Consider the following 18992-nt stretch of genomic DNA (forward strand, 5'->3'; position numbering starts at 1 on the left):
CTGTTATCTTTTTCAATTTCTGAAAAAAAAATATATGAGGATTTTCAAATTGTAAGAGAATTTTCAGTAAAAACTATGCAGTCAGATAGTAAAAAACAGTCAAAATAAACCATTCCAATTTCATTGAGTTAATTAACACACTAAAAAGTAGTTCATTTGATGTAAATTCAACAAAAAAGTTCTTGGCCAAAAAAAATGCTTGGCCAAAAAGAGCGACGTGTAAATGGAATTATTTCATATTAAATTTAAATGTTTTTTGCATATCAATAATGTTCAAATGTTAACAATATTAGGTATATATTCTGTTTGAAAACATTATCACAACTATCAACAAATTTAAGTGATAGATAATTTAGATTGTTCAAATCCATTTCCATTAACCTCCAATAAGACGTTCGATAGCTGCATTCACATCGCCTCCTGTTGACACCAATGCTAAAAAACAACATACTTTTTTACATAACCAGCATATAAATACTTTTAGAATATTTCAATTTTTAGTAAAAGCTCAAGTGAATAAAAGAATATCCTAGAAAATTATCTCATCTCCTATATTTTAATTGCAAGTAATAGGACCAAATTGTATCAATTTTCAATATTTTTTCATTTATAATAAATTGAAGCATCAGAATCATTTGTTCGAAATTGCAGTCACATGAGAGGCTTTGAAGCTTGATAACCATAGTACAGTACTGGGTGAAAGACAACAAAAATTTATTATGAATTGCAAAACAGGGGACACTTCATAGTTTCCAAAATTGACTTAACAGTATTGCTTTTATGAGAAATATTATTTAAATATTATATAGTGTAGTTTAATTTTCAAAATAAAAATTTAATATAATTCAGACCTGATAACTCCTTTTTACTGTTTACGAATTATTTTGGATCTTTCACTAATACTTTCTCTTAAAAATCAATCGATAATTTGAACGCTTAGTAAGTCGAACGTTCGCTAAGTCAATCAATACTCCTTTTCTTTAAAAAAAATTGAATTGTTCATTTTACACGTATTTCTTCAATAAATTTCAAAGTACAAGCTCTCAATATCATTAAGATTATTCACGATTTGAGTTGCATTAATCTCAATCCTTTAACAAATTTAGAATTGTTGGAATGCGTAACTCGAACTATTTTCTTGTGTAGTTAGAGAATCAAGATATCAGGAGTATACTGTACAAACAATAAATTTATCCTGTTTCCAAGTAAAGTATAATGAACTAATGTTACATTATGTTCAGAAAACAGTTTAAAATAACCTTGAATATTTGCTGCTCTGTCATTAAAGCCCATTGATGACAATTGCTCCAACTGTATTTGATAGCGTTGTTCAGGGGGCACAATGGGCTGCTGCTGACCACTAGCCTGTCCGGCTTGTTGTTGTGCAGCCATACTTGTCATTAGCTGTCCAAACAGAGAATTGAGTGGATCAACGTTTGGTTGAGTTGAAGAAGTAGTAGTCGTAGTGGAAGCAGTGGTGCTGGCTGTTGCGGTAGAGGGAGTGCCACTTGGCATGCCAAACCTATTTGAAATAGTTATTGCTAAAAATACTTCTTAATGAGTGGTAATAAAGAAAAAGGCAATTAACCGAACACAAGATTACATGATCAAGCATTCAAAATCACACTAACAAGAAAAAAGTTTCCGTGAAGCTTACATTGGCATTAACTCGGGAGCTTCCGATTGTAAGGTTTGCATTCCCTGCTGAATTTGTTGGATGGCTTGAATAACCCGAGGGTTACTCATGCTATTTCTCACTTCTGGATTTTGTAGCTGCAAAATAAATTGAAACAGATTGTTGTAAAAACATGATGTACATAATAAACACACAATGGCCAAATATCTAATTGTTGCTGACGTCAGCATGGCCATTTTTCACTAATTTCAGGACCTTCATGGGCCCTAACGTGGATTATTTCAGTGTGTAGAGGTGCTAGAGAATGTCACTAGCAACTTTCCAACGCTGGCGCACGTGTGTGCAAAAACAGCGACATTGCAGTCTGCCTGCTGAAGAGCATTGACTTTTTGACACTTTTGTACAGATTTAAAAGATGAGGAAAAAACTGCTTCTGACTTAATATTATTGTCCAGGATTGTAGCTGATGATCACATTACAGTACGTTGATAGTCAAAATCTTAAAATTGGCTTGTTTCTTACATGGCTAAAAATAATATGAAAAATTCCCCAAAAAAACATTTAGGGATTATATTATTTCTAAAATACACAGCATTTACAAGATACAAAGTTCAAAAAGGGACATTTAAAATGGTTACCACCACACAGATTACCCAGATGGAAGAGACTATATTCAAGATGCGATTCCGTGCTTTTAATTTAGAAAAAACTTGGTATACTTTGCCTCACGCAACCATGTTCCTAGGGATTTCAAAAACTGTACAGGGTTTAAAAATCCACTTGTTCTTAAAAAGAAATTTGGTTTATTTTGCCGAGGAGACAGACGGACTTATACGGTATTATAATATGAACAACCGAAAAAAGAAAAAAAAAATAATTAGCAGAAGAAAGAGTAAATTGAACAATTCTAACTAACAAGCAGAAGTGCATTTTTACATCTATATACCATATGGGACAATATAAAGTACATACCCTTTCCAAAAGTTGTGGCATTTGTTGTGCTACCTGAAAGATACAAAAAACACCAAGAATTAAAGCTAGATTAACGCATAAAATAAGGAATAATCTGCTTAATTAAGGAGGCAAACAATTACAGGGAAGTGTCATCAATTGCTCATTATCATATGAAAAAATAATTTGTGTACAGAAATTTGTTGTTGTTCCTTCCAGGAGTGTAGAAAAATGGAGTGACAGTTACAGAAATTTTGAGGTGCAAAGGATTTTGAATGATGTCACAACTTGTCCTTTACAAAAGGGGTATGGACCCTGCCTTGGGAAATTTGCATAATTTTAGTCCAAGGTTGTCCTAGCTAGCCACACAAGTTAAGACATCAGCTATTCCCCCTCCTATTACCAGATACTTGGCCTCGACCACATCCTAAATGCAATAGGTCCACTAATTTCATTTTCTGTATTGACGTCAGACTATAAGCGTAAAAAAGAGCTAATTTTTTGGTCAACAATGAAACTTAACAAGAAGCCCTGTGGTCTCTAAGAATTTCCGCTCGCTACCAAAATATTTGATGACAACCTGCTAATTCGTTGTGTTATCGTGCCAAACATTCGAAGTGGTATGGTGCATAAAGCTCTGAAGATAAAGCACGCAAGTGACATTATATCTTACAACAAACGCAAAAAAAAAAGAAACGTGTCATAATAAACTCACATTTTAAAAGAAATTGCTAACAAAAAATACAGCCTATCATTCATGGTTGAAAGTCTTGCGATTGAAACGTTTATGGTCTTAAACGGCATTTAGTTGACAAAAAATCAATATTTTGATGTGACCATTATGTTCAACATACTTTTTTTGTTAACTTTGCTAAATTTTGTTGTTTAATTCTTGGACCAATTTTGGCCTAAAATGACATTTAAGGTGGCAAAAAACCAAAATTTTAATGTCACCATCATGTTCAGCATACTCTTTTTGTTAACTGTACCAAATTTTGTCAAAAATAAAGTAGTTTTAATTTTTGGACCAATTTTGGCCTAAAATGACATTTAGGTAACAAGAAATCAAAATTTTGGTGTCACCATCATGTTAAGCATACTTTATTTGTTAACTGTACCAAATTTTGTCAAAAATAAAGTAGTTTTAATTTTTGGACCAATTTTGGCCTAAAATGACATTTAGGAAACAAGAAATCAAAAATTTGGTGTCACCATTATGTTCAGCAAACTTTATACTTTTTTTGTTAACTGTGCCAAATTTTGTCGAAAACAAATACGAATTTTGGCCTGAAACGTCATTTAGATGACTTCCCAGTACTTAGGGTGCTTGACCATTTTGGGTCAGGGTTAGTTAGTTAGTCAGTTATACCAATACTATCCTCCTCTCAGAGGAACGTGAAATCCCAGGGTCGATTTTTTCTCAAAAAATGCTCCGAAAGAAAAAAACGACGGTTTTAAAGAATTTCCTACGCCTTCGGGTGCGGAAATTCAAAAACATACTAACCTAAAGAATTACTACATTATATAATAGAAAAGACTAATTGTTAGGCCTGTGGAAAAATCCACCGAGGCAGAAGAATGAAAAAAAATCGAGGACTTCAGTAATGACCTGTCTATATGCCAAGTATTTCTTTTAACTTGTCAGCCTTCTCTCACTGTGTCAGAGAAGACTAATAAGTGTTGATTAAAACTATATATAGTATCATGCGATTTTGATGAATGGTTAAGGAAATATTAAGATTTAAAGGTCTTTTGATGGTGCCCAAGCCTTGTCGGTTCTAAAACAGGTGATTGGAACCCTTTAAATTGGCCCCATTTTGACCCTACTTGGTTCCTAGGTATTTAATAAAATAAGATTTTGCTTTTGCCTTGATTTAATTTAAATATAAGTGGTTATAAACTGTTTTCAATGATGTAGCCGAAGAAAAACCAATTTGTTTTTTGCTTAAAGCTTTTAATGGACAAATAAAATAGGATGAAATTTAATAAAGCTGCATATCATTGTGGTAAATTCTCCTGACCAGGCCAGACAAATGGTATAAAAATTATTTAAAAAAATAGCATTTAAAGGTTTACACAGACACAGATAAAAAATAACCCTCCTTTTACAAATGAGATATCTGATGTATCTCACTACTAGGTTCTTATGTTAACTGTTTTTTTTTTTGTGATCACAAGACATTGATCTAAAAACACTTTTAAGTTTTGCTCTTAATATTTTTTAGTTTTGGAGATATTTAGTATTAAATTTTTTCCACAATTTTAACCTCTTATTGTTCATAACTCGTGACATGCTCGAATTATGAAATAAAAATGGTTTAGATAAAACATTCATCTCTACCCCTGAGTCTTAAACGTCTTGTCAAAGAGGTTCAAAACGTATGAAATACTTTCTTAAAAAATTAACACTAAAAAAGAGGTTTAAAGTTTCTCACAGAAACTTATACTTCTGTATAAATAATTGGTCGCTATGGTAAGGCTTTTTAAATGAAATTTTAGAAAAACAAGTGGTTTATAAATAAAATACTTCACCTGCTCTGCCAGTTGTGGATTTTGAGCAAACATCGGGTTGCTGCGTAGAGCCTAAAGCAAAAAATACTTTTTTTACAAAGTTCATAACGCCCCCACAACAAAAAGGTTGGCTGAGGGTTCTTACTGCTGTCATTAAGGTGGGGTTACTCATCATTTGATTCATCATTTGCTGCATGAAAGGTGATTGTAATGCATTGGCTTGCAGTTCCGGATTCGACTGGACTTGAGAGAACAAACTTTGCATGCTTTCTGTTGAACTTAGATTAGCACCTGAGTTTGCACTGAACAAACTAAAAAAACAAATGAATAGTAACCAGTAAGATCAAACAGGTAAAATAAAAGGTTCATGCTAAAGCCATACACTGAATCTTTTTAATCAACATTACACAGTTTTGACAAAAAAGATATCACCTGAATGGGTTTGCTGTTGATGCAGTTGAAGTACCAGAGGAAGATGGCGCTGAGGTGCTTCCTGCATTAGGGTTCCATGGATTGGGTAGAGGGTCAAGATTTTCTGTGCCTCTTTGTGGATTAACAGGACTTGTTGCCCCACCTTGATATAAAGACATTGAAATAATAATATTGTGGCTGGAATACTATAACACAGTTTATTTAATAATTCAAAACAAAAACACACCACTAGCTTGGTTAGGATCCAATCTTGATCGCATCTAATAAAATCAAACACAGATAAAGGGCATTTTACTATGATAATCAGATCACACCAAAGCATCCATGTTTGATTATTTACCTGTTCTTCAGCAGCATTCATCATAGGTTCTTGAACATCAGTGTATAATCGTCTCAAGGCATTGAAACCACCTGGTATACTCTAAAAAGTACCAGTTCAAAATTGTACTATGGTGCGAAATGAAAAATACTGCAAAAATTTAAAAAAATCTCTCCAAGCTCATTGGTTATAGCAAGTATTAACACAAGGGCTTACTTACCTCCAGGTTACTCATAGCTCTGTCTTGATTTCTCATCATTTCTTGCATCATTGCAGGGTTTCTCATCATTTCCATAGTCTGAAATAATATAACTTGTTACATCATACAACCTAAAAGTATCCATATCTGATGTTTTAAATATATTATATCATTTTAGGCTTGTATCTTTTATATGAGATAAGATGCAAGCCTAAAATGTCTTAATGGTATAATTAAATCTTGCAAGTCTTGCAAATTAATTTTAGGTAGTTTTAGGTACGAAAACTAACCTGACGCATCAACTCTGGATTATTCAACAGATGTGAGATTTCTGGATTCCTCTACAAAGAAAAAATAGTCAACTTTTATTTAATTATTTTGCATAGCAAAGTTTTTATTGTCTTACAAACAGAAAATGAAATTCCAGCTAAAAAAGGATGTTTACTCTCATCCAGGCAAAGTAAAACCTCTAGAAATCCATGCTTGAAATAATAAAATTCGTATTCGTATTGGTGTGGCTTAATTTTGTTATTTGGGAAGCATTTTGTCACAAAAAAAACTAGCCCTTGGTTTTTCCTGACTACAAGCATATAACCTGAGTGGCTGTAAACAACTTTCTTCTTCGGGTTTTTAGGTTTATCATACTCTATACAAGAGTTTGCATGTTAATAAAGAATACACTAGTTATTATAAATTAATAAAAAGATTACCTCCATTAGGTTCTGCATTTCTGGATTACTTGTCATAACGGAACGCATCAGATCTGGATTCGAGGTTATATTTTGAATGAGAGGGTTATCTAATGCTTGGCGCAACATTTCTGGATTATTAAGCATCTGTTGTGTCATCTGTTGACGAAAATCACCACCTACACCGAAAAAATAGCGCTTGTAATTACAAAAACATCTTTATCAAAAGAAAATACGTTTGTTTCCTTTTAGGCGTAAAGTTTCTTTCCCTTTCTCAAATGATGTAAAACATAATAATTAAAATCTTTCTGCATTGTGACAGAGAAAGTGATATTCTGTTGTTGGAAATTTTTATTGCTTAGTACTTTCATTAAAAGAGAAGGTTGAGTTTAGATTTTCACAGCCAGTATATATACATGAAAAAATAATAATTTTCACTCTAATTTATCTTTTTGTCTACACTTTTTCATTATATATATGATGTATCTAACATTTCTAACATTCTGAAAAAAAATCAAGACTATTTCTTTGCTGTGGTTTTTTCTATGGTTTTTATTAGCTTGCGATTAACCCAGACTTGAAATTAACCACAACAAGCAGTTCTTGGTTTTGCTTTAAATATTTTGTGTATTATGTAGCACCACTTGTATTTGGATCACAGACAGACTAATACGGGTATTGTTACAGGAAACATTTTTGTTTAGCAAACTTAATAACATGCAATTCTTAATTCTAAAACTCATTGTAAATCAATACTCACAGAAACTACTAGCTTAGTCTGATTTATGTTATCTCACATTAGTTTTCAAAAAAATTTAAAATTATAAAACTAGAATTATATACCTCCTCCACCCCCTCCTCCAAAGCTGTTTCCGAATAACAAATTAGATGAAGCACCTCCACCGGTAGGAGAGCTTGCTACCTAAAACAATTTATTAGCATTGGTTATGGTTAAAACAAAGTAGTATTTTTTTAAAATAAAATAACATATATATTTATTTATTATTGCATTCTAGAAAACTAACTTGTGGATTTGCTGTAGCGGAGGCTGATGCATGACTTGCTGCCTGTGCTTGTGCCTACAAGGAAATTAAAATGTTTCTATACAAAAAATCAGCAATCTAACAAGTGGTTCTTCTGAAAAAGTAATTCTCTAAAATTATCTCCAGGAGGAAAAGAAAGAATTAAAATCTCTGATTCCCCTCGCCCCAGGGTCATACATAGATTGGACATGTTATGACAATTTGTGCACTACCTTGTTTTGTGACTTGATTACCAGATGTATAGTTATTCCATCTTTTATTCCTAAAAAAGCAATTTATACTTTTATTGGTAACTTGGATTAAAAAATATATAAAGAAAAAAAAACAGACAAAAACAATAAATATAGGTTATCAAGCATACCTTCTGACTTAACTGTGTCTGCATCTTTTAAAATACGTCCCGCAAATATCAAACAAAGCTGTTCAACAGGTGCTTCAAATTTGTTATGAATAACTTCTCGAAGCTAACATACAGAATAGTAGAATTTAAGGTTAAAAAATCATTCCTTATTAACTTACAAGTTTGTATATTAGTTCCACTAGCCTACAGGGCTGATTATGTGGCTGATTGGTTGGCTCAGTATTAGTTCTTTCGCAGCTTAACACTAGCTCACTATTTTGAAAAGCTCAAACAACCAAAAACAACTCACTTACAGCCCGGGAACAAATTAAGAGGGTATATACATCACTTGTAATTGAAAAAACATACCAACGGCAGCCCAATAAACCCTCCCAAATACTTGGCCTGGTCTATGGTTGCCCAGGGCTGCCACCATAAAAAAATAACTTTAATATCCACAATAAGTTTATTTTAAATTTAAGTTTAAAATAACAACTTTTAATTAAACTGAATTTAAAATTCAAAAGAAATTTAATCTGAAATTAAATTCTAATCCTGGCTGAGGGGTGCCAACGCTAATTAATATCGTATTTGTTTTTGAATTAAATTAAATTTAAAGTTTCGCTATGGCAGAAAGCTGCCACTGTTTTGGTGTTTAAGTGCATGTCCTTAAGTCACATTTAAATTGCAGTTTCAAAATGGTGGGTTGTAGCACATGGGAACTTACAAAAGTTTGCGCAGAGATTTAGAAAATTATGTAATACAAAGCATTCGAAGGAAAAAAATTTTGGACTTTATGTATCGTGACTATCCACAGTATGTATGGAGCATCCGTACTTTAGACAGAAGGTTACGAAAATTTCGAATATATTATATTGACATGGTAAATACGACTGTGGAAGATTTCCGAAGTGCGGTAAAAAAAGAATTAGATGACCCTTGTAGACAATTACGGTACAGAGCGTTACGTCAAAAAATCCGTCAGAAATATGCAATGAAGATACAAAGGGATGCAATACACAACATTATGTACGAAATAAACCCGGAAATGCTTAATGAAAGACAGCCATGTAGCAAGAAGGAAAGGAAACGAAAGAACTTTATCAGCAATGGACTGAACTGGGTATTATCGTTGGATAGCCATGACAAGCTTATGGAATACCAAAATTGGACATTTACCATAGCTTTTTATAGCTGTATGGATACAGCTAGCAGAAAATTTTTTTTGGTTGTGCATATGGGACACCAATTCAAAACCTGATCTCATTGGTGGGTGGTACCTTGAACACCTATATGTACATATATGTGTTATAATATATATATTATAACACATATATATTCATATATATATTATATATATATATATGAACTTACTTGAGAATTGACAAAGGCACCGAGACAGGAGTTATGGCCACAATGCAGGGTTATTTACGGCATAACCAGGACAACTTAGATGACTCAACAGACAGTGTTATATTTGGACCTTCAAAATCTAACCAAGTAAGAACTTACTTTTATCTTTTTGGCTTAATTTGTAATGAATTTCTAAAAAGTCTGTGTTTGTTTCTAATAGATCGAACGATGGTGGCGAGAATTACATGAACGCTTAAAGAAGTACTTCAAGAAAGGCTTGTATTGGTTGAAAGAAAATAATCATTATGACCCTAATAGCGAACGTGACAGGTAAAGATATAAAAATGAGGAAGGAAAAACAACCAGTTGAAAATCTTTAGGCCCTACAATAAATACTAACACAATCCAACAATAAAGAATATGCAAAACAGGCCTGGTCGGGAAAATTTAAACCCGCGAGCGCTAAATCGCTCACGTAAATTAATCTGGGTGAGCGATCCATGTGTGATCACAAAAGCTTGTCCAAATTAATTTGCGTGAGTGGTCGAAAAGTTTAAAATATGTTATTTCTTGTTTAAATGCCTATTTAAATAGCTATTTTAGTGTTAGTCCCTTTCCTCGTTGTTTTATTGTATTGCATAACGAAAAATGTGTGTTCTTCTTACCGCCATATTGAATATGTTTACTTATGATTTCAGTGTAATAAAAGTTGGCACGGCAAACTATAATTACCAAGGTGGATGGGAAAATAATGGGAATTTCCAGAAGACTAAAAGGAGGGATAATGTTAAGGGGTCATCTACAAAATTTGTAGCAATTCGTATCAAAAAAATTTGTATATGCTATACAAATTTTCTTTTGCCATACAGTAATTAAATTCGTATGAAATTTTTCTAAATTCGGATAAAATTCGTATGAGTTTTTAATTAAATTCGTATGAGTTTTAAATTAAATTCGTACAAGTTTTAAATTAAATTCGTATGAGTTTAAAAAAATTCGTATGAGTTTTAAATTAAATTCGTATAAGTTTTAAATTAAATTCGTATGAGTTAAATTCGTACGAGTTTAACAAAAAATTCGTATGAGATTTTAATTAGATGCGTATGGTTTAAAAAAAAAGAAAATCGTTAGACATTGTAATAAATTCGTATGAGTTTCAAAATAAAATATTTTTTTAGATCGCATTTTAAAAGTTTAAAAACGAAAAACGGCGATAAAAATGTTTTTTAGATGGCATTTTAAAAGTTTAAAAACGAAAAACAGCAATAGAAATGTTTTTTGGATCGCATGTTAAAAGTAGAAAAACAAAAAACGGCGATAGAAATGTTTTTTAGATCGCATTTTAAAAGTTTAAAAACGAAATATAATTCGTATGAAAATTCCTATTAAAGAGAATATAATTCGAATGACAATTCGTATGAAAGAGAATAAAATTCGTATGACAATTCGTATGAAAATCGTATAAAATTTGTATTAGATTTTTTAAAATCGTATAACTATTTAACACTATACGAATTGTATACATTTTTATACGAATTAAAAGCAATTAAATTCGTATATATTCGTATAAAATATCATACGAAATTTGTAGACGACCCCTAACAAAACTTGAGTCATTTAAAACAATATTTTTGTTCATGTTTAAGGTCTACTCTGAATCAGAAAATACAACAATGCTGCTGTCATCATCGTCACTGTTGCTGTCTTCGTTATCTGACGACGAAATCGTGGTTACGTCAAACGAGCTAGAGCAGGACTTCTTATGTGGTGGTTTCCATGTCATGCATTTCTCTTTGCGCCGCTTTTCGAGATATTTTATTACAGCCATTTCTGTAATCTCCTCTCTTTCTTTTTCTGTCCAAATCTTGTTATTTAAATTGATGCACAAAAGATTCTCCATGGTGACGTGGCACATACTTAACCTCCTATCGGATAAAAGAAGTGTGAGTAGGCTAAATGCTCTCTCCACCGTAGAGCTTGACGCTGAAAGGCACAAAACTAACTCAGCCAACATGCACAAGTTTGGAAACTCAGTACGTTTGAAGCCTAGCACTGTTTTCAAAACACTTAATGGCTCTTCCCCAGAATGGTTGGCTTTTACAAAGCTTCTTAAAGAACGCCATTCACGAATTGCATCACACGAAATTTACCATAGTTTTGCCGTCAGCCTCTTTAGTTTTATAACCAAAAATGTCCTCTTTACCCGATTTTTTAAATGTAGAAATCTCAACCATATTTTTTTTTTAACTCATTTTTGCCGAAAAAAACGTGTCCTTCTTCTATTCAATAAAATAGGATAATATAAAAGTAAATGTATAACACATGGCCTAAATAGTTTCACCTGTTCCCACTGGAGTAAAAAATTTGAAAGTGACAGCTAAAACAACTTTAACACCTTCATAAAAAATTGAAAGAAGTGTTACATTTTTAAAACATAAACAAATCTGATCTTTTGATTTGTGCCGAAACATTTTTAACGATCGAAACCAAAAGTAGAAAAAAGAAGTATCGCATGGATAAAAAAATATGAATAATATTTTTATAAAGTGAAGGTATATCAACTAAAAAATTATACGAACCTCTCTACTTAAAAACGTCTTTTTCGAACTTTTTATATATTATTAGTAATCTAAAAAAATTAAAAAGAACGGAAAAGATATAAAAGAGTATGGGGACGAAATTGGCTCAGCAAAATATTTAGTTTCGATTCACAGGTACCGTCGATCATATGAATGAAACTTTGACGTCATTAAAAGAAAAAGTTAATTTATTTGTAGCAAACAACGCACCTGTTTTTTACAACTAATAAGAAAGTTTTATGTGCCACATGCACGTGCTTGATCTGTAAAATAAAACTAAAAATACTCCAGCCGCCGCTGATCAAAGATATCAACAAAAAGTACTCGCTACACGTTGCATTATGTCTTTAAAAAATCTTTGATAAAGTAGTCTTACGCGAGCGATAAATCGCACGCGTAAATTTTTTGACACGTGTGTGGGCGTGTGCGCGTGCAATCGCACGCGTCTCCTGACCGGGCCTGCAAAATATATAAATAATTTTTTTTCTCAAATAAGTACTAACCATATATATAAAAAGTAAAAAAATAGTAAAGTCAAGTACTTTTTTTCTAGAAATTTCTTGAAATATATCATAATACCCTTAATGCAACAACAGTCGGATGAATTCAAGGACACTGGAATTTGCACCGCATTCGCAAACAAAGAGATCAATTATAGCCTGATGGCATGCCAGATCATTTTTTCCTTTCCAGAAAGATATGGTTTGACCAACAGTGGCATGTACAAGGTACAAGTGAAGGGGGTGTTGGAAGAAGTGTTACTTGCAGGATAGGTTCTGCTTGGAAAAAGTTCAGAGAGTTACTTCCTTTGTTGACTAGCAGAGTCTTGTCAATTGAGTTAAAAGGTAGGTTTTATGAGGCCTGTGTAAGGAGTGTTATGTTGTACGGTAGTAAAACATATGCAGTGAAGCAGGAAGATCTTGACCGTTCAGAAAGGAATGATATGAGAATGGTTAGGTGGATGTGTAACGCCAGTCTGAGAGACAGAAGAGTTCAGATGAGCTAAGAAGCAGGCTATAAGTATCCGTAGAATTAAAGATGTTATCCAGATAAGAAGATTAAATTGGCTCGGGCACTTGGAAAGAATGGAGAGGGATAATTGGGTAAAAAAGTGTAGTGACTTAATAGTTCCTGGGGCAAAGCCCAGAGGCAGACCGAGAAAGACTTGGCAGGAGGTTATAAGGACAGACTTGATACAGAGGAAGTCAAGTTTAGATCTAACACAGTCTAGATCAGATTGGAAGAGGGCCATTAATATACCCTGTCCAACCCATGCTAGCATGGAAAACGGACGTTAAGCCGAGAAAAAAAAACAAAAAAAAAACACTAAATATCTTTCTATATGTTTAAAATATTAAAAACTAAATTGTAGGTTTTTCAGTTGTCAGAAGAGCTACAGAAGATGTGGCAGGTTTGTCTGAAGTCCTTTAAAATGAACAGAACTACATATCTGACGGCTTAGTAAGAAAATGTGATGCAATTGTAAAGCACACTTTTAATGTTAACAGCCCTCGAAATTAGCGTCGGCAATCGGCAATTGCCGTCGCAATTGCTGGCGCGGTTTCATTTCGCGACGGCAAAAAACTGCCGAGGCTAATCTTTGTTGCGCTTTCATTTTAAGGTAGAAAAGTAGGGGACATTTTGAATCGTGAACGCCAAACACGATGATCGAACGTCTGCGTATAGCGACTCTCTCAATCTTAACTTCCTTTTCTACATGTCCGAAATAGTATGCATGGCTATACTGTCACTTTTATTAATTTATTGTTTATTTTTCAGGTCATCAATAGCAAATAGGCAAAAATATGCTTCGTTTTCAAATTATAAAAAATCTTTATCCACGTGGCTTAAAAAAATCTTCAAAATTCATTCAAAAAGTTCAGCTACATTTTAACAAAATTTATGCAGAAATATTTTTAACCGCATGTGAGTTTCGTTTTAAAATTGTTCAAATAACACTTGCGGCATAAAGAAAATCCATTAAATTCGGACCTGCCATGGTTGCCAATTATTTTGTAAAATGAAGAAATTATCTACAATTAAATCCATGATAAAATTTCTGTTCAGCCTGTAAGTGCAGTTTTGCAGACTTGATTCATCCGTGCTTCGTCGCCGTTCTCCTCTGCATTTTTTAAGAACCGCATGGCTGGATTTCTTGTGTAAGACCTGGTTACCAACGACGAAGGGGCCAGGCAAAAGAGATTTATGTCTACGTAGTTCTTTTAACAAGTCAGGAGTCGGTGAATCAGCTAGGATGGTCAGGTTGGCTATGAATAGGCTTGCTCGTGGATTATATGGACCAGGACTATTCAATAATTCTAAGACTAAAAGTTTTCTACGAAGATGGAAATCTATCAGACGTTTTGTCCGACGAAATGTGGTGAGGGCTGCCATCGCACGTTACAAAATGGATTTTATAGGTTGATTTTGAAAACTCTATTTTTCAGGTGTGCGATTAATTACAAGTTTCTCCTGAAAAAGACTGATATTTAAAGGGTAAGACTAACGAAGTTTAAAAAATAATATTTTTAAAATTGCCGACGCTTCACTCTCTCGCGTCGCCAAATTATTGCCGAGGAATTGCCGCTGCAAACAACGGGTTTTTGGGCTGATTTCGAGGGCTGTGCTAAAGAATATGTAAAAATGTATCTTCTATTAAAGAACAATATAGATGACAAGTGATGAAAAGTCGTATTATTATACTTAGTTTGTGTTAAATTTTTGTTTTAAAGATTTCAATATCCCTTTAAAAATATCTACACTAAAAATGCATGGAAAATATCTACACTAAAAGATCTTATCTAACAATTAAAGGTTATGGGGTGGCAATTCAGCCAATAAACAGTATTTGTTGCAAAAAATGTTTCTTAGCCACATTTGACAAATTTCCAGAACAAAGCATTATTACTCTGAAGTAACATTTTGAACTGCAATGAAAAATTTTGTGCTAGGGAATGCATCTGGACCAAATTTTTGGCATGCTCTTCTGGTGTATCACTAACTAGCTCTAATTCATTAAAAGTTTTTGCAAATACTTTTTAACAAACACTGTTGCACCCTCTAATCTATGAAGTTTTGCTTTGTATGCTTTACGAAATGCACCATTTGCAAATGATGTCCCTACCTTTTTCCCATTCCATGTCACTTAATTTAAAATCAGTAACATGGATCACTTGAGCTTGCTTTTCAACAGCTTTTACAAGTTTGCCTAATTTTTGGACATTTTGATAGCTTTAAGTTAGGAGGATGCACTATACTCCACTATTATTATAACGAGAATATATGCTAACACTTACTGAAAGAGAAAAAAGTCATGTTAAGGCTTTATAAACAAAATATGTATCAATTTTATTGATGGTAACTTTTGAAGGTGTTTTAATTTCATTTTTTTATTAAAATCTTCCCATTGCTGCTTTTCTTCATTTCTCCTTTTCCCCACCATCTTATTTTATAAATCTTTCGTCGCAAAGCATTCTAAAAGCCATATAGCTTTAAATATCAATATATTGCCAGCTCTTTGCCATGCAAAAAATTTAATTCAATTTTAGTTTGGATATTTTTAAACATAATTTGTTTTTAAAACTAAATTTTAGCAAGAATTAAATATGTTTAAAATTAAAAAGTGATTTAAATTTATTTTTAAAGTAAAGAAATATTGTGTGGCAGTTCTCGTCCACTATACTGATCAAAAATAAATGCCTCTGCACACACCTCAATTAATTCTGGTATTATGTCTTTTGTTCACCTCACCTCTGTTATGGTGTGTTATAAAAAGGGCAATTTCCACAGTATTAGAACACTGTGGAAATTTTGTAACTCACATCACAGGAAATTTCTAAATAACGACATCAATTTCCTAGCCTAAAAATATCATAAGCATAAAAGCAGCACAAGGAGTGTTAAAAAAGAATAAATCTTCATCTGAATTGGGCATTTGTTAATAAATTGAAGCTTTTGCCTGAATTTCACAACCAAATCAGAAAACAGTATAACAAACAAGGACTGTGCGTCTAATAAGCCTTTGTTTTTCACAGTAATGCTTTATTAACTTTACATGTATTTACACAAGTTGTACAACCACGTGTAGGGCTCTATGTCTGCATTAAGAACCTTCACATATCTTTTGTTATTATGGGTTGCAAACTATAACATTTTAAAAAGATATGATAAAGTCTTTTGTTCTCACATAAAATATGCAAGCCATTTTTAAAAGACAGACACTAACTTCTTCATACCTTCCACCCCTAGAATCCTCTAAAACGGGAGATTGAGTGAACTTAGTTTAGAGATTCCATGAGGCGCCACCATGTTAGGCACCTAGGGGAAAAATTTAACATAAGGAGCCTTTAGATGCTCGGAAAATGCATTTCCGAGATTCTTTAAGATAAGATAACTGACCACCATTTCTTTACAATTTTAGTTAAAAACTATGGCAGTACGAGGTTTAAGGCTGTTTTCCACCAGACATTATTGTGTTAAAGAAGAATGAATATGATTGTACATTATTTTAAGAATTTAAATTTCTGCTGGGTTAACTTACCTAACGTAAATGTATGGTTTTTATACAATTTTATCATGTACACGACTTACCCACAAGAACAAAGTAGTAGTAGTAGCAGTATTTATTTTGTGTGTGATTTTACATTAAATAAATACCTACTGGGAGACCATCAGATAGTATAAATACTAATGTAGGTGATGGCCACCTATATAAGATCAAACGATTGCAATAAGCAGTATAACACTACAAAAAAAAATTTTTAGTAAAATCTTTTATGCAGTGGAGAGATTAGTGTTAGAGCAATCCCGAAGATATTTTTTTAGTTGTTTTAGAGTGAGAGAGGCTATAGGTCGTATTGGTGAAAGTGTTGTTGGATATTGTTCCAATTAATATTAGATTGGTAACATAGATTTTCGACCAAATGAGGTAGTCCTAACAGAAGGTCTAGCTAGAAGTTTAATGGATTTACTTCTTGTTGAATGATTAGATGAATGGCAGACCAATTTAAAAATATCACAACTATTACCTGGAGAATGCAGATTTATTTAAAAGTTATAATAATGTTGAGAAATTTTATAAGATCTGAAAGTAAAAGAAATTAAGATTAAGAAAAATAGGATTTGATGGTGAGTTAAAATTAGAAAAAGTAATGATTTGGAGAGCAGCTTTTTGTAAGCGAAAAATTCTACATGACTTTGAAGTGAGACCCCACACTTGTGGACTATAAGAAATATGAAAAGAAAATAATGCATGGTAAATTGAAAGTATATCCTTAGGCACATAATATCTTAGCTTGCAAAAAGCTCCATTTCTTTTTCTTAATTTATTACCAATATAAGATATGTGAAAATCCCAATCTAGAAATTCATTTATTAATATACCTAGATATCTTACATGAGATGAGAATTCAAGGTTTTTTTCCATTTAATTTCATCGTTATATCATAGTTGACTGCTTTATTTCTTTGCCTATATAGAATGACTTCAGTCTTTGCTACATTTAATGCTATTTTGTTTGCAGTTAGTCATTTATATATACATTTTAAATCTATATTTAAATGCTTCTGCATTTTTTTCAGATTATGGTTAGCATATAACAGAGACAAAATCTTACTGAATTGTGAGAGAATCAAACAGTTTCTTGGTCTGGCTGAATACAGGAATCTTTTTTGAATTATTTTGCATTGATTTTAAAAATTCTTGAAGGCAAATGCTGCTTAAAAGGGAGAATATTCTTTCAAATGGGAGTCAGGAGGGTATGTTTGCTCAAAACGGGAGGGTAAGCTTTGACGGAGCGTTGTAAGTTTTTTTGCACTAGTCACGTCCTTCTGTACACATTTCCTATTTAAATTATTTACATTTATGAGCCCATCTGACAACGTTGCTTTATTTTCATACGATTTTGTGAATTTTAAATAAAAGGGAGGTTATAGCTAATCAGATAGCATCGATGGCAACTACAAGTATGAGGAGCTTTTAAAAAAGTAACAGCACATTTAATAAAAAATATAGATTCCACCTCTTTTATAGTTGCATTCTCTGAAACTTCTATAACTTCTTTACTAGTTGCTGTTTTCACAGTAATTTTTATTTTGTCCGCACTGTCACCATCCGCCATTTTGAAAACCGTATTAATGCTTTACTTAACGCCCTATCTCTTATTAACCGCCCTATAAAGAACACCTCTCCACTAAGGGGCTGATCATATGGGAAATATTTCTTCGGTAAAACCGGGTAAATATTTCAGCATGATATCAAGTCAAGATGTCGGTTTGTTAACAAACTTTTAACAAAATTTGGTTTCGTTTCTATGAGAAAAAACATTTATCCACCTACCGAGATCTCGTGTACGCATGATCGAGATCTCGGTAAGCATTTTCCCATATGAACAGAAGTTTCCTCGGTAGGCGAGATCAATTTATGTCGATTTGGCATAATTTTCAAAAAAAAACAATAGATTCTGAACACAATAAACAATAGAAACTTATCACATATTATTTTCTCATCCGAGGAAAAGTTTTCTTGCCTATGCCATATGAACAGAAAGTAAAAATTATAACATGCTGAAATATTTCCCCGCTAACCAAGAAAATATTTCCCATATAAACAGCCCCTAAAAACCTTTAAAATTTAATAACGCCCGTTTGCAATAAACACCCCTATTTGATAGCAAAGGGTGTTAATTAAAATTCTAAGTAAATCAGGGACAAATTTCATTATCGTCCAGAGTTGTTTGAGATTTAAACCTGGGGTCGAGAATATAGCTTTTTTCGAGCTATTTAATTAAAATTATAAAAAATTTTACGGATCATCAAATTTTTACGGATCATCATTCGCTCAATATATGGAAGGGGATCTCCGTGAAAGACCGTCTGTTATATGGAAGCAATCTTCACACAAAGGATCCGTTTTTCCCAAACTGACTCTGTCTGATGTTGAA

General features: G+C 32.7%; 2 protein-coding genes across 2 annotated transcripts in view; both read right to left on the reverse strand.

The window, feature by feature from the left end:
• Nucleotides 1-18992, reverse strand: part of LOC130646361 (tyrosine-protein kinase CSK-like) — a 110721-nt gene that overhangs the window by 49062 nt on the left and 42667 nt on the right. The window lies entirely within an intron of this gene.
• On the reverse strand, nucleotides 190-18220 carry LOC130646345 (ubiquilin-1-like). Its single transcript, XM_057452514.1, has 17 exons — nucleotides 18072-18220; nucleotides 8142-8244; nucleotides 7993-8042; nucleotides 7763-7816; nucleotides 7581-7659; nucleotides 6759-6916; nucleotides 6339-6389; nucleotides 6070-6147; nucleotides 5871-5951; nucleotides 5757-5790; nucleotides 5531-5672; nucleotides 5244-5409; nucleotides 5120-5170; nucleotides 2609-2641; nucleotides 1658-1773; nucleotides 1260-1522; nucleotides 190-435 (listed from the first exon to the last, which is right to left on the reverse strand). Exons 1-17 carry the CDS (start codon nucleotides 18168-18170, stop codon nucleotides 377-379), a joined length of 1617 nt encoding a protein of 538 aa, XP_057308497.1. The 5' UTR covers nucleotides 18171-18220; the 3' UTR covers nucleotides 190-376.

This window comes from Hydractinia symbiolongicarpus, chromosome 1 (genome assembly GCF_029227915.1).
Source record: "Hydractinia symbiolongicarpus strain clone_291-10 chromosome 1, HSymV2.1, whole genome shotgun sequence".
NCBI lineage: Eukaryota > Metazoa > Cnidaria > Hydrozoa > Anthoathecata > Hydractiniidae > Hydractinia > Hydractinia symbiolongicarpus.